At 53.2% G+C, this 15670-nt stretch overlaps 1 protein-coding gene across 1 annotated transcript in view; it reads left to right on the top strand.

Moving 5' to 3' along the window:
• The window catches only part of ABCC1 (ATP binding cassette subfamily C member 1), a 135472-nt gene that overhangs the window by 100708 nt on the left and 19094 nt on the right, over positions 1–15670 (top strand). The window contains exons 19-21 of the mRNA XM_035717481.2: positions 876–1059; positions 10407–10497; positions 12934–13069. Coding sequence (XP_035573374.1) covers positions 876–1059; positions 10407–10497; positions 12934–13069 — 411 coding nt within the window. The remainder of the gene's footprint in view (positions 1–875; positions 1060–10406; positions 10498–12933; positions 13070–15670) is intronic.

Genomic DNA, 15670 nt, shown 5'->3' with positions numbered 1-15670 from the left:
TCTTGTCTCGGGAGCAAGGGGCCAGCAGTCTGGCTTGATGCTTGTTTTTGTATCACCCTTGAGCTAAGAAAGATCTGCATTTTTAAGTGACTGGGAAAAAATCCAAAGAAAAATAGTACTTTGAGGCCTACGGAAATGAGAATTGCATTGAATTTAAATGCCAGTGTCTATGCATAAATAAAGCTTTTTTTTTTTTTTTTTAATCTTCTTCTGTCTTGCGTATGGCCATTTTCCCACTGCAGCAGGGTAGCCAGTAGTTGCCATAGCGACCAGAGCATCCAGAAAACCGAAAATATTTACCGTTTGGCCCTTTAAGAAAAAGTTTGCCAACTCAGGCAGCGTGATGAATGTCCTTCCCAACCCTGACTTAATTGGATAAAATACATATACACGTATGAATTTCATAGTGGTTTTTTTTGGGGGGGGGGGAGTTACTTTAAAGAATTAAGCCATTGCATGCGAATTGTTTTGTATCTGGTTCATTCTTTGAGTCATCCACACTGCCTACCCCTCATCCTTCAGATTGTTGTTCGCAAATCAGCTTCCCCATCACCCGTGTTTTAAGTCGCAGCCCCCTACCCTCCGCCTGTCCCCTTGGGACCAAAATGACAGAAATGTTGCACAGAGCCTTTGGTCGTGTGACATCCAGCATGCACCGTGTTGTACTTCTGTTGGTCCTTTGTCCCGACCGTGGGGTGTGGGGCAGGGACCTGTTTCTCTCCCCAGTGCCCCCCAGTTCCTGGTTCCAGTGTGGAATGAAGGCACCCACAGATCGGGGCATCCCAGGCACTCAGACTTGAGCTCGGCTGGCTAGGTGTCAGGGCATTTCCTGTGTCACCCGGGCACTGACACACTGGTCCCCACTCTGCCCACAGACGCGGCTCCTGGTCACGCACAGCATCAGTTACCTGCCCCAGGTGGATGTCATCATTGTCATGACCGGTGGCAAGATCTCGGAGATGGGCTCCTACCAGGAGCTGCTGGCCCGGGATGGAGCCTTCGCCGAATTCCTTCGCACGTACGCCAGCGGCGATCAGGAGCAGGCCGAGCAGGATGACGGTAGGGTCCCCGGGGTGCCTTGTCTGCCTCCCCGTTCCCCACTGCCTCCCGGAGGTCCTCCCGGCTCCCCTCCAGCACGGCTCATCAGTGCTGGCCCAGCCCCTTCGCAAACCCCGTGGAGGGACCGTCCTAAGGCTCACAGGACTGACTTGAGAGGGGGTCCCAGCACTTTAGGCCGGGGTGGGGTCGGGGGCAGACTTGGGCCCAGATCCTCATACTTGGCTGCGAGGTGGCTTTGGGCCTGCTGAGCTTCAGGGTTCTCGTGGCAGGAACAGGGACAGTGATAATTATAGTCCTCCTGCTTCTCAAGAGGCGGTGGGAAGTGGTGACATACGTGGCATAATCCAGAACAGATGCTAGGGTCATGGGGGACATGCAGTGGCTGAGGGTGCAGGCTGGCAGTTGGCGAGACCTGGGTTCAAGTTCCACCGCTCCTCTTACCAGGGTCCTCCAAACCCTTCTGAGCCCCAGTCTCCTCGCTGATCAAGCAACATAATAACAACTTTCTGGTTTTTGGTGGAGATTTAATGTGCCGAATTCCACAGAGCCTTGGGCATGGTGCCTGGCACAGAGTGTTTGATACAGGACAACTGCTGTCATTCCTTCCCTGGGAAGAGTGCCCATCATTTACCCCCCGTGCACTTGGCACCTGCCAGGTCATTGCAGACCTGCCCACTTCCCAGCTACCATACGCGGCGTGTTCTCGCGGGCTGGGGCTCAGAGCTGTGGCCTCACCCTGTCCTCACCGGAAGGCTTCTGTGGCTGCGGGGAGACTTCTAAGAATCTTTCCTTGCTTCTCAGTTGGCTTAAAATTCACAGGATTGGTTTGCAACCTCCAGGCTGCCCTGTGTTTCCATCAGTTAGACTGGAGTCTCAAAGGCTCCTCTGCTCCCCTTTCTTCTTGGAGCTCTGACCCCACAGCGACGGAAGTGGTCATCTGACACGTTTGCTACTTACCTTTCAGCTGTTGCTGAGAGGTCACCTGTCCTGCCCTGACCCCCTCCAGCCCCACACCCCCTGCCTCCAAGAGCTAATTACAGACTAGCCAAGCCTCGGGAGCATGTTCCCTGTGTACCTCGTCCCCAGACCAGTTGGGCCCTTTGCCCGGCTGCAGTTGTCCTGGAAGTGTCCGTGATGTGCCACTAAGACACAGCTAGTGTTTGCTGGGGGCTTACCAGGGCTCCTGTTCTCTGCAGGAGTGGTCACATTGACTCCTAACGACAACTCATGAAGGAGTAGAATTGTTATTCCCAGTGCCCTGGTGAGGAAGCTGAGGTTCAGGGAAGCTTGTCCCTTTGTCTGCCAGGGACAGCCAGGTTCCCGTCTCTGTGAATGGGGCTGCTCCCTAGGAGCTATTCACTGTTCATCACTATAGTCATGCGGCAGATTTTATTGAGCATCTACTATGTGTTAAAGGCTTGTGTTACTTCCCTAGGGCTGCTGTGACCAAATGCTACAGCCTGGGTGGCTCCCACAACAGAAATGTGATCCCTCATAGTTCTGGAGGCTGGAAGCCCGACACCAGGGTGTGGGCAGGATTGGTTCTTGCTGCCGGTCTGTTCCACGCCCCTCGCCTGGCTTCTGCTGGTCTGCCGGCAGTTTGGCCTTCGCTGGCCTGTAGAAGCATCACCCCAATATCTGCCTTCATCTTCACACAGTGTTCCCTTTTGTGTGTCTGTCTCTGAATTTCCCCTTTTTATGATGATACCAGTTATGTGGGATTAGGGCCCGCCCTCATGACCTCATCCTAAGTAATTACATCTGCACATAAACTGTCTCCAAATAGAGTTGCTTTCTGAGGCATTGGGGATTTAGGCCTACAGTGTATGGATTTGGCACGGGGGTACAATTCAGCCCTTGACAGTTTCGGGGAGACAGAATTGGACAACATCTAGACAAAGCCCTGCCCTCACGGAGCTTAGAATCTGGTGAGAGAGAAGGACAGAAACAAATCAAGAAATAAATGATTTCATAGAGCATTAAGTGCTATGAAAGAAGAAAGATGCAGGGTGATGAGCTGGGGAGTGATGGGGGTGGCACCCGGCAACCCAGGGAGTGGTCAGAGACGCCCTTTCCGAGGAGGTGACAGTGACATGGAAAGGAGCCAGCAAGGAGAAGATCTGGGGAACAGTGTTCTGATGCAGGGAACGGTGTTCTGACAGAGGGAACAGCAAGTGCACAGGCCTCTGGCCTGGCGTGAGGTCAGTTTGTTGAAGGAACGAAAAGGAGGCCAGTGTGGCCAGACCACGGCGGCCAAGGAACAGCGGTGGGAGATGGGCCTTCGTGGGGTGGGGGGGTTGGTCTCCATGCAGCGGGAAGCCGCTGAATGTCAGATAAGGGGGAGCAGCTTGTCCAAGGACACGCAGCTGCCACTGGCAGGGCCGGGCCGTCCCGTCTGGCCTCTGAGCTTCAGGCCTCCTTCGTGGTCTGCCCAGGGTGGGGGCTCATTCATCCCTCCGTTCAGGTTTGCCGCAGGGGGTTCCTAGTGGTTTACGGTAAGTGCTTTATTGAGATAGAATTCACGCAACGCACGGTTCACTCACTCAAGGTGTACAGTCTGGTGACTTGGAATGTTCCGGGTTCAGCAGCCATCCGCAGAATGGCCTTCAGAACGTTCTCGTCGCCCCTGCAGAAGACCTCCTTGCTGTTAGCAATCACCGCGCATTTTCTTCCGGCTGCCCACGTCCTAGGCACGCACGCTGTCTTTCTGCCTCTTGAACCATCTGTTCTGGACATTTCGCACAAATGGAATCTGCGTGGTCCCCTGTGCCCGGCTTCTTTCACTTCATGTGATGTTTTCATGGCTCACCCGTGCGGTAGCAGGTGTCCGTGCTTCGTGTCGTTCTGCTGGGCAATAGCACGCCGTATTTTGTTTGTTCATTCATCAGTTGACGATGGTCCAGGCTGTCCCCGTGTTTTGTCTGGTGTAAGTTGTGCTGCTGTGAACACTAGTGGTTTTAGAAGAAAGGCGTTTGCCTTTTGCCAGCGAGAGGCGAGAAACTCCTTCAGCTGTTCATTCCTGACCGGGAAGGAGTTTCTGCATATCCATGCTCTCGTGGTTGGAAAGTTCTGCCTTTAAGTCTAGCCTGCGTCCCTCCTGCTGAGGCTGCTGAGTCGTCACCTTCCGGTTGTCAAGCCAAGGTGACATGCTGGGTGAGGGTGCAGCCTCACGATCGCCGCTGCGTCTCGCAGACCGGCCTCAGTCAGGTGAAAACGACCCCGTGTGCTTTCCCGAGTGACACGTGTGCATTCAGCTGAATCCTTTCCCCGGGACGAGGTCTCTCTCCTTCCTCTCCAGGTGCACAGGGAGTGTCCTTAAACCCTGTTGACCGCAGATGGTTTTTCCCCCTTCCCTTCCTCCGCCGCTGCCGGCAGATCCAAAGCACTGGATACAGAGCAGAATGCTGCCAGTTTCTTTCTTTCTTTTTTTTTTTTTCCTTTTCTTTTTTCCTTCGGCCACGTCAGCACTTAATTTGGCCATGAAAACGCCAGCCGCCAGCCTCGCGCTGCTGTGGGGTCATTTTCCCGATCCAGCCACGCAGCCTCACGTACACAGGTGCTCAGCCTGTGGGTCTGAACTCAGACCGGGCACCCCATTCTCTTTCTACCTCTCCCGGGGGTGCTGGGGGGGCTCGGTGATACAGCCTGGCATCAGGGCCCATTCTTGCTCAACTGTAGCCAACTCCCAAGAGCCAGTGACCTTGGATTTGTTTGAACCACATTTTTGGCTTCTCCTGAAGGGAAACTTTTTTTTTTTCCCCTCCCTGTTGGATGAATCAGGTCTTTTTTAGAACACCCAGGCTGAAGGGGAGGAGTGCTTGGTCTGGGGGTGATTCTTTTCCACTGGGGTAGAAAAGAACACATGTACCAGAAACTAGGCTTAGGACGGGGAGACACCGACTCCTCCCTAGGGGTACTTACTACACTGATAAGTCAGATGCTTTTTCTTTTTTTCTTTTTGGTCTATTTTTTCTTTTTTTTTAAGCTGACAACGTTACAAATTGGCTCATTAACCTTTGTACCTGGAAGGTGAAGAATGTTCCTATTTACTCTGGTTTCTTTATTAGGAATCTAAAGTCTGGAGCAGGAGTTTCCAGCGGGGAATACTTGTGTCTCCCAGGACACTGGGCAATGTCTGGAGACATTTTTGGTTGTGACGACTGGGTTCGGAGGGGGCACTGTTGGCATCTAGAAAGTAGAGACCAGAGAGGGCTGCTGAGCAACCTATGATACACAGCAGACCCCATTCCCACCCCCCCACCCCCCCACCAGCCCTTAATGTCAGAAGTGCCAAGGCTGATGGCTTCCCCGCTCTGGCTTCACGCTGCCCTGCTCCCCCATCGTTTTGAGAGAACGACCTTTATTCCAACAATGTGCCCACTTCCCAGACCCCTGCTTGATTCATCCCTCAACCTCGTAACTGATTTTTCTCCATCTTTCAGATCTTTGCTGAAAGTTGTTTTGTTTTTGTTTTTTTTACTGATCATAAAATCAGCCCATGCTCACTTTAAGCATTTGGAAACTGCAGAACCAGGCAAGAGAATCAGGAAAAAGAATGTCCATCCGCTCGCCCACCCACCAGAGGGGTTGTGTCTGTCTTGTCTCGCCTCTCGGCCTTTTTCCCGAGAGGAGTAGCATCCTTCTCTGCTCTCAGCCACTAGTCCTCCTGCTTTGCTTGCTTGCTTTTCTTAAGTGGGGCATAGGTGCCTCCCCCATTACAAAAACCCATCATAAACACTGCACAGCTGGAGCATGTGTCGTACACACAGCACATTCCTTTAGGCTGTCCTCAGTGGCCGTATTTCTTCTTCTTGAGTACTGAGAACTTTCTGGGCCCAGGCGGGTGGATCGGGCCGGGTGATGCAGCCAGTTAATTCCGTTTTTGGTCAAAAACGAAGTGCTGACTGTAAAGCAGTGACTTGGATTCTTCCCTCGGGGGAGACTTGCCTCCTGGCCCATGCCCAAGCAGAGTTCCAGAACCTTCTTGAGAATAAACAGCGAGTTCTGAAATGCTGGCTTTGAGGGCCAGTAACAGGCTGGACACAGAGCCCTGGGAGTGGCACTAAAGAGGTTCAAGGGCGGGGACAGCACCAGGCTTGTCAGCATGAAAGCCCCATACCTGGAACCCGGCACCACTCAAGAAATGTTGACTGGATTACAAGTTTCATGCCTTTGCTTAAAAAAAAATTCTTACTATTTTATAGCATCCCCAAGCCCTGACGCCTTTCGTTTTCCCCTTCCTCTGCTTTAGTTTTCTTTGTAGCACTGAACATTGCCTGACAGCTAATTCTGGATTCACTCCTTTATGTATTCTCTCTCTCTCTCTCTCTCTCTCTCTCTCTCATTTAAGCTCCATGAGGGCTTTTTGGTCACATCTCTATCCCCAGGATTGGAAGGAGTGCCTGGCACATAGTAGACAGTCAGTATAATGTATTAAGTAGGTGAATGAATACATTATGCCTTAATTGTTTAAAGCATGTCCTACCTAAGCTTTGTGCATTAACACAGCTGTATAAATATCCCAGTTTAGAAGAAACTATGCACTGATTTTACCCATTTCTCCAGGGCTGGTTTAAAAACCAGCTTTGTGGGTATGGGCTGGGAGATGGTATCATGGTGGCCAGTGGGATACCCATTCTGGTCCTGGAAGGTCAGCTCTGTTGGTCACTAGGCCATTCATTTGTCAGTCTGTCCATCTGCGTATCGCGTGTATATAGAGCGCTTGCCGTATGCCATGGGGACACCCAGTACTTGCGCCACTATATAGAATAGTGCCCCTTAGATTATGCAGTGCACGTCCTGTGCAACCACACGTGGTCATCTGATGTGCCGGGTGTTGGGTATAAAGTAATGTGGTAAGACCTACTCTCTGTTCTCAAGAGCTCACAGTCTTCAGAGTGTTTCCCCTCGTTGGAGGAGACAAACACCAAATAATCAAGGACGTGGTGGTGCTAAATGCAGTGATGGAAGTGAGCCTGGGGGCTCTGAGAACCCCAGAAGGCATCCTCATCCAGCCTAGGAGGGGCCAAAATGAAATATGAGCCAAATCACCTTCTCTTCTTCCCTTGGCTGCCTGTGCGTCCGGTTCAGAATAAGATTGTGCGGACCAGGCCCCTCTCGTGAGCAGCATGTGTCCTTGAGGAACCAAAGGCTTCAGGCTGGAGCCGAGGCCTGTGCTGTCTCCCAGCTGCTGCGCCTCCTCCGCCCGCCCCGCCCGGCTGTGACACTTGACTTTTTACCCTCTGCTGCCATGAAAACAGGTGTAGATACAGAGGGTTGGCCTGGATTTTTCTAGATCTTTTTATGTGTAAACACGGCTATCACTTTTGGGGAAAGAGCTGGCCCCGTGCAGTGCTTGCCAGGGATCTACCCAGCACACATGGGGATGGAGAGGTGCAGACGCAGCAGGTCCCTCGGCCATCTCTGGCCCTCTTCCTTAGGAGAAGACCTCCATCCACCCCCCCTGGGCATTTAAATGGGGGTTTCAGGAGGAATTTTGTCTTGGTTCCTAACACTTTCCCGGATCTTGTGAATTCTCAGGTGGCAAAGTGGTGCACCAGGAGGAGGAAGGTCAGTGCCAGCTGGGTTAGAAGTAGTCCTGCTTGCAGGGGGAGGCTGTAGATAGACTGGGCCTGTGGCTGCATGCTTGGGAAGAGGCCCTTGACTGCGTTTCTTCCGCCTTCCATTGTTCATCCAGCAAACATTTTGGGGGCACCCACTATGTGCCAGGCTTGGTGGTGGGCACTGGGGGAGATAGTCTGAATCCCCAGATCTCTTGCTCATCAGCTGGGTGACCTTGGTTAAGCTCTACTGTCCTAGAGATAAAATGACCATGACGAGCATGCCTTGGAGGAAAGCTTGGCACGTGGCAGATGGATGGTGAATGACCAAGAGTTTGGTTATTACGATCCCACCCTTACCTCGTGGACATGGCAGGACCTAGGCAGACCAGGACATACAGGGTGGTGTGCGTGCCTGACGGAGCAAGCGCGGGTGGCTGTGGGGGGCTGCCCTGGCTCCCTCTGGTGAGGTAAAGGCATGAGCCGGCCGCTGGAGCAGACCCTCCTGCCTTCCGGAAGCAGCAATGTGGCTGCGGGTATAGACTGAGGGCTGTTCTGTAAGCCACGGAAGCCGACTCCCACCCCTGAAACAAGGGTGTTTACTGGAAGGGGAAGCAGGTAGCTCAGAAACCGGAGGCCAGACCAAATAGGCAGGCCTCAGGAAATGGGAACTCCTGGAGGACACATTAGCCAGAACTATCTTTGGTTGTCAGGGGGCCACTGATGGTTCAGAGTCCTGGGGAAGGGGGTTCTGACGGGCTGACCTTGGGCAGCAGCCTCCCCCCCCCTCCCCGCCAGCATGGCCTGCCAAGACTTCAGGAAGAGGGGAAGGCAGACGGAGTGGTGGACTGACCCACGTTCACGTTGCCCTCCCGGGACTTTTGGTCCCTCCCCTTGCAGAGGAGAATTTTCCAGCTGCCCCAGCCAGTGCACCACCCTGTGAGCTAATGGGCTGGCACCGAGTGGGCCACTGTGAGGTCTCCCGTCTGCACCTTGCAGCTCATACTGGGAGGAGCAGAAGGGAAGCTGAGCTTACTGAGCATGACCTGTACAGCCAGGTGGGCGAGGGGAGCTCTCTGAAGCCCCTGCCATGGGGCGGTGTCTCTGGGAATGTTCCCAGGGATCTCTACCCCGCACAGAGGAAGATGGGCAAGGCCAGGCCTGGGCCTCCAGTGCTGTGTGCATTTATGAGCGCTGACTGCATGCGCCTGCATGAAAAGTCCTGCTTGTTAGTTAGCATTCTGCTTTTTGATTTAGTTTAGTGGCTTTTTGTTGTTTTGTTTTGTTTTTAACTTAAGAGAAAAAAGGTGCTGCCCTTAAGAGAAATGTGTAAAGCAGTGATTCTCAGTCTCTGCTGTGCCCCAGAATTATCTGTAGAACATGTTTAAAAAGGAGAGTAATACTGAGCACCACCTCAGTGTCTTTTGCTTCCTGAGCACCATGCATGGCCTCAGTCATCCTCCCTGTTGGGAAGGTAGCTGCTGTGGTCACCCCCATGTTGCGGATGTGGACTTTGAGGCCTAGAGGCGTTGACTGCTCCCCTTAGTACACACACCTGGGAAGTGAGAGAACACTGCATTCCTGGCTTTGCTCTAACTCAGCAGCCAGAGCTAGAAGCTGGGCCAAGGGCGTCCCCGGGTGGGTGGGTGGCTGGGTATGTGGGGCATCGTTCACGCCAAGACGGAGAATCACCAGCTCAGAGCTCCCCGCCCCCCCAACCCAGGAATGATTCCCGGCCCGGCTCTGCTATCTTTGTTCTCTTTCTTCCCGTGACGGTCATCTGAAAGAGCCTGCCTTTTTGCATTTGATTTCAGCTCGTGTCCCATCAGCCTGTTTCCAGGGTCAACCCCGTCACCACTGGCTGTGTATCAGTCCCCTTTTGTAAGGACTCCCCTGCACGCCCTCCCCTCCCCTTCCCCGCCAGCTGGTGGAGCCCTGCACCGTGTGTCTGTCTCTCTTGTAGGCTCCTTCTTTCTCCTGGCACCAGCATAGGAGACCAGTGCCGGCTGGGGGTAATGATAATGTATCACTGAGTAGTTGGGGAAATTAAGGGAGATCATGTATTTCAGCACAGCACAGGGGAGCCCCGCTCATTTAATCAGCGTTAGTCACTCTCATTGAGGTTATGGTGATTAGTGTTGGTGCTGGGGGCGTAGTTCCTGGGACTGGGATGTCTCATGGTGGCTGTACCAGTTGTTTGGGCGAACTGCACTGTTGCAGGTGCCCTCTTCCCCAGACCTCTGGACCTCCCCATGGTCTGGCAACCAAAGGGTTAACTCCTGGCACAGGGATGCAGGGTGCAGGTGCCCTCTGGGACGCCTCCTGTTGGCTGGCACCCTTGTCAAAACTGGTTGTTAATTTATTTCGAGTATTTCCCTCACTTGGATGCTTGGGGACCAGAGGGCTGTGCGCTGTTCCCCATGTGGCTCCCTGCATCCTGCCCCTCGGACTCACTTTAGTGCAGCTCTGATGTGGTCAGCTGAATGGCCTTGTACCTGTGGCTGCTGGCACGGAGCACCTTCCCAGGCCCAGCATACTGCGCTCATGGGTGCCTGGAGACGGTGGCAGGTCACCATCCCTGCCCCAGGGGAGCCAGCTAGCTCCACAGACCTCCTGCACCTCTGCCAGGAGCCAGTCTGTGGCCTCAGCCAAGCACCTCTTGGTTTCTAGAGCTTCCTGGTGGCCTGACAGTGTGCCATGTCCCGTCCAAATGACGGGTTTTCCCTGTCTTTGGTCTTGGCGTCCAGCTCTTGAAACCGAATTTCGCTCTTTCCTCTCTCCTGCCAGGGTTAACAGGTGTCAGCAGTCCCGGGAAGGAGGTGAAGCAGATGGAGAATGGCATGCTGGTGACGGATGTGGCGGGGAAGCAGCTGCAGAGGTAGGTGCAGGAGGGAGCCCCGTTCGTGTGGACTCTCCAGGTGCCGTGTTTCTGTGCCGCACCTGGGGGCAGAGGAGAGGGACGGGGTACTAGCAGCTTGTCTGACCTACTGAACGCCTCAGCTCCCGAGGCCATGGAAGATGTGGGCTATCTGCCTCCTTCCCCAGATCGCTAGGAGACCTCACTTTTCTGCGGCCTGAAGGGGAGGCCTGGCGCTGCTCTCTCGGGAGGCACAACTCGCACAGGCCTTTGACCACCTGTCTGCCTTTGTGATGCAAGTTCCCCACACGATTTGGGTCTTTGCTCAAGTCATTCATTCAGACTTCAGAGGGACCTGGAATGTTCCAGAGGGACCTGGAATGTTCAGGTCTCGGGAGCCAGCACTGGAGTCAAAATAGTCGCAGTAATAGTGACCATGACGTTTTACATACCATTCACAGCCAGATGCGGTGCCGAGCCCTGTGCAGTCGGTTGAACCTGGAGGTAGTCACTCTTGTGTTACCGTTTTATTTTTTTATTTTATTTTTTTTATGTTTTATTTATTTATGAGAGAGAGAGAGAGAGAGAGAGAGAGAAGCAGGCTCCATGCAGGGAGCCTGACGTGAGACTCGATCCTGGGTCTCCAGGATCAGGCTCTGGGCTGAAGGTGGCGCTAAATCGCTGAGCCACCCGGGCTGCCCATGTTCCCATTTTATAGATGAGCAAACCGAGCGTTCTCCCTAAGTCAGGCAGCCAGAGAGAAACTGAGGTTGGATTTGAACCCAAGCCCTGCCTCTGAGCCAGCGCTCCAAAGTTCTGTGCTTTTGCTGCTTTAAGGGAGGTTGCTTTCAACTAGATTGTTGGGGATTTGGAGGAGCAGCATGCCGTGGACTTTGTTGTTTAACTTCTCTGTGCCTCAGTTTCCTTATCTGTCAGATAGGATCTGTGGTGTACCTACTGCAGAGGGCTGAAGTGGGATAGACACCCAGTGGTGCATGTGAGGTGCTTCGCACAGTACTTTCTTCCATCAACCCCGTGTAGCGAGCACTCACTTATTATTGGATGAGTTGGGGGTGCTGGCAGTTACTTCTCTGGCATGGGGAGATTTCACAGAAATGGGGCTGGGAAGGAAATTGACATGAGCCCACAGTACCCTCCTAGACTCCGATTTTTATTTTTAGATTTTATTTATTTATGTATTTGAGAGAGAGAGAGAGAGAGAGAGAGCGAGTGAAGGGAGAGGGAGAATCTCAAGCAGAATCTGCACTCAGTATGGAGCCCAGTGTGGGGCTGGATCTCACCACCCTGAGATCATGACTGGAGCTGAAACCAAGAATCGGATGCTTAACTGAATGAGCCACCAGGTGCCCCTGGCTCTGATTTTTATCACATGGGACAGGTGGAAATATTGCCTGCACTGTCGGTGCACCTGTAGAGGTGGTGAGCAAGGTGTATGTGTGCAAATCACTTAGAATAGGGCCTCCCCCAGGGGGTGCAGGGGCACTGCCAGGGTTCAGGCAGGTGGCTGGTGTGACCTGTCCTGATTGCTGCCATCTGGGAATTTGCTGGGAGAGCCAAGGCGAGGCAGCACCTGCAGGTGGTCCTGGGACCTCGGGGCAGGTGATGGTGGGAGGCTTGCCGAGGAGAACCGTGGGTGGATTGAGTAGAAGCCTAGGGGACTCTGGGCATATCAGTTGCTATGAGGCAGATGACCTCAAACCTAGTGGCTGGTCGTCTCATGGTCTCTGTGGCTTGGGAAGTCTGGGCACAGCTTAGCTGCCTGCTGCTCTGGATCTCACACAAGCTGCAACAGGCGTCTGCCAGGCTGAGGTCTCATTGGAAGACTCGGCTGGGGAAGGATCCGCTTCGAAGCTCACATGGCTATTGGGAGGATTCATTGCCTCAGGGGCTGTATTAGCAGCCTCAGTTTCCTGACTGGAGACCCCCGTTCCCAGCTCCCCGGGCTACGAGCCTGTGTGCTTTGCTTCATTGACGTGCACACACCAGGAGGGCGGTAAGGAGCATCAGCAAGCAGGATGGAAGCACACCCCAGCCCTTTGCCGTGTGGTTCTAAGCCATCGCCGAGAATGGGTATTCCCACCTCATAGACCCACACGTGGGTGTGCACACACCCACACAGCCATGTCATCCTCCAGGATTACGAGTCCCCAGGGGAAGGGACTACCTCGAGGTCTGTAAAGACACCTTTGGGCCACATGATCTGCAATAACATGTCATGGTCTGTAGAAAGCTGCTGACCACCCCTGGCAGGAAAGAGGTGCTTTTTGGATAATGCCGGCGTAAAGGGACAGTTCTCCATGGGGCCCTGTGTCACCTTTCCCCTCTTCATGTCACATCTGTAAAATCAGAAGATTGAGCTAGTTTGGCACATTGTTGGGGTTGCCTCCCTGCCCAAGGCTTCCATTTGGTTGACGCTGTGTGCCTTGGTTTCCCCAGACAGCTCAGCAACTCCTCCTCCTACAGCGGGGACGTGAGCCGCCACCACACCAGCACGGCTGAGCTGCAGAAAGCCGGTCCCAAGAATGAGGACGCCTGGAAGCTGGTGGAAGCAGACAAGGCTCAAACGGGGCAGGTGAGGGCTGGCTCCCCCGCTGAGGGCAGCAGCCGGTGTCACCACATGCCACTGCGTGAGGGTCCTGTGCACAACACTTCATTTGTGTTAAATTGTGTCTCTCCCTCAAAGAGCCTATAAAAATGTTCTTTTCTGGTGCCGGAAACGGGCGGGAGAGGCAAGAGGACTTGCCCAAAGTCACAGCCAGGGAGAGGCAGAGCTAGGATTTGAACCCTGGTACTCAGACTACAGCGTTGGCGTGTGTAGCCTCTGCTATACCGGCTGCCGCCTCCTCGGAGCAGCGAAGGGCTCTCGTTGGCTGCAGGGGACCTGGGTGCTTTAGATCACGCCTCTCCACTGTGGGGGAAAGTGTATGGAGGATGGAGCGAGATAACACCTCCGTCATAACGCCTATCGTGACCGTGTGCATGCGTGCACGTGTGTGTGCATGTGGTGGGATCCGTTTCTTATTTCTCATTTAGCCCTAACGATTGCATAGTGAGAAAGCCCAAGTTGCGTGCCTGTTGCTCTTTCATGCCTGTCTCAGGCTGTTGGGGCTGCTCAGCAGAAGGCCACAGGCTGGGTGACTCAGAAGCAGCCCACTTTTATTGCTCACGCTTCCTGGTGGCAGGTCCCAGGTTAAGGTACCAGCAGGTGTGTGTGTAGTGACACTTCCTGCTTGGCTCAGAGACAGCCATCTGCTCTGTGTCCTCAGGGTTGGGAGGGGTGAGGAGTTCCCGGGGGTCCCTCTTAGAAGGGTGCGGATCCCCTTCTGAGGGCTCCATCCTTATCATCTGACCACTTCCCAGAGGCCCCTCCTCTGCACACCATGCCCCTGGATGGAGGGGTTAGGATTTCAGTGTGCAAACTTGGACACAGCGTTCGGATCCGTAGCACGAACCACCAAGTTCTCCTCGTCACAGGAGGAATCTGGTTTTCAAGCTCTCGTTCTCTTCGAGGAGTTTCACAATCATGTATTTTGGGCACGTGTTGATAATTTTCCATTTATGGTCATGATCTAAAGTTCATTTTAAAAAATAAAACACACATGTAGTGTGTTTATTAATTTTTTTTTAAGTAGGGAATGGAATTTTTTTAAAAAAAAGTACACACATAAACAGGCCACCGTGAGAGGTGGTACAGAAATGAAAGGTCGGGACACCGTTCTCTTGGATCTACCTGGATGCACCCAGAATCTCCTGAAACCTCTGTTCCAGGCTGCTTCTCCCATCTTCCCCTCACCGCCGTGGCCATGGGCACAGTACATCCTGCCTCCTTACTCTCGCTGGTCCTCGGGGGGGCCGGAGTAATGACCGCACATCTAGGGCCGGAGAAGGAATAGGAGGCCTATTTAATCCTTACGTAATCCCACACTGCCCAGAGGAGGTCCTGGTATTACCTACCTGCCTCCCATGTAAAAGGAAAACAGACTGTGGGGGGCTTGTCACTCGCCAGAGTTGGACCAGGAGAGGCTCTGGGCTCAGCACACGTTCTCAGAAACTTCTCACTCCCACGCCTGCCGTGTCTGCTGCTCACGAGGAGCCCCCAAGTCCTGCATGTAATTCCAGCCTCAGCAGATCAGAGGGCTGCTGGGCTTTGTGACGAAGCCAAATGGTGACAGTACACATCGTAGTTCTGGGACACCCCACCCCCCAAAACACACACACACACACACACACACACACACATACACACACACACACTATTTCAGTTTGAAAAACAGAAAAGTTCAGAAAGAAACTCAGTTATACAGAAGACTGCTGTCCTTTCACCCGTCACCTTTCAACCTGGCTGTAATTCGACAGATGGTTTTTATGACCCAGAATTCAGTGTGAAAAAGCTTAAAATGCCACTGAGCACACACACAAGGAAGGATGCCTGGTGTTGTTTGAAACCAAGCCAGGCAGGTGCGACCCAAAGCCGGTCACCTCAGTCTCTGGTGTTGACGTCAGGCCATAGGCCACGTTTTGGATGACTGAACATCATTAATTAGCCCTTGTGGGGCTCCGTGGGGAGTATGGGAGTGGAATAAATCCTCATTCGTCGCCCCGTGGCATGGGGGCGCAGTTTAAGCAAGCACCAGCCAATGGGAAGCCAGTGGAAATGATGCGGGACTGACCATGGCTGTTCAGAGGAAATGGGGGCAGCGCATGGTCTTGGTTGCTTGGCAACGTGCCACATTTGCTCTTTGATGGCTTCCTGATGGTCCTGGACCAAAGCTCAGAATCTTAAACAGGATTTCCCAGACCCCGTGTGGTCTGACCACTACTTCTTCTCCAGCTTGATCTTATTCCTCCTTTTGTTTCCTGAAACATGGTGCATTCCCTCCTACCCCAGGGCCTTGACACATGCTGCTCCCACTGCCCTGAGTGCCTTTTTTTTTTTTCCCCATTCTGCTTGCTTAATTAACTCTTGGTTGTCACTTCCTCAGGGAAAACCTCTGATTACCTCTCTCCTCGGTTAGGCCAATATACCCAATTTTATACTCTCACAGAACTCTGCACTGCTCCAGCCCTTCTCTATAATTATACATTTATCTGGGTCCCGGAAGGCCTGTCTTGCCACTTGACTGGAATCTCTGTGAGGCCAAAAGCCTTGACTATATCTCCCAGTGACTTTGTC

Source organism: Canis lupus, chromosome 6 (assembly GCF_003254725.2).
Source record: "Canis lupus dingo isolate Sandy chromosome 6, ASM325472v2, whole genome shotgun sequence".
NCBI classification, from domain to species: Eukaryota; Metazoa; Chordata; class Mammalia; order Carnivora; family Canidae; genus Canis; species Canis lupus.
Note: the sequence above shows the minus strand (reverse complement) of the source record. Positions and strands in the feature narration are given on the sequence as shown.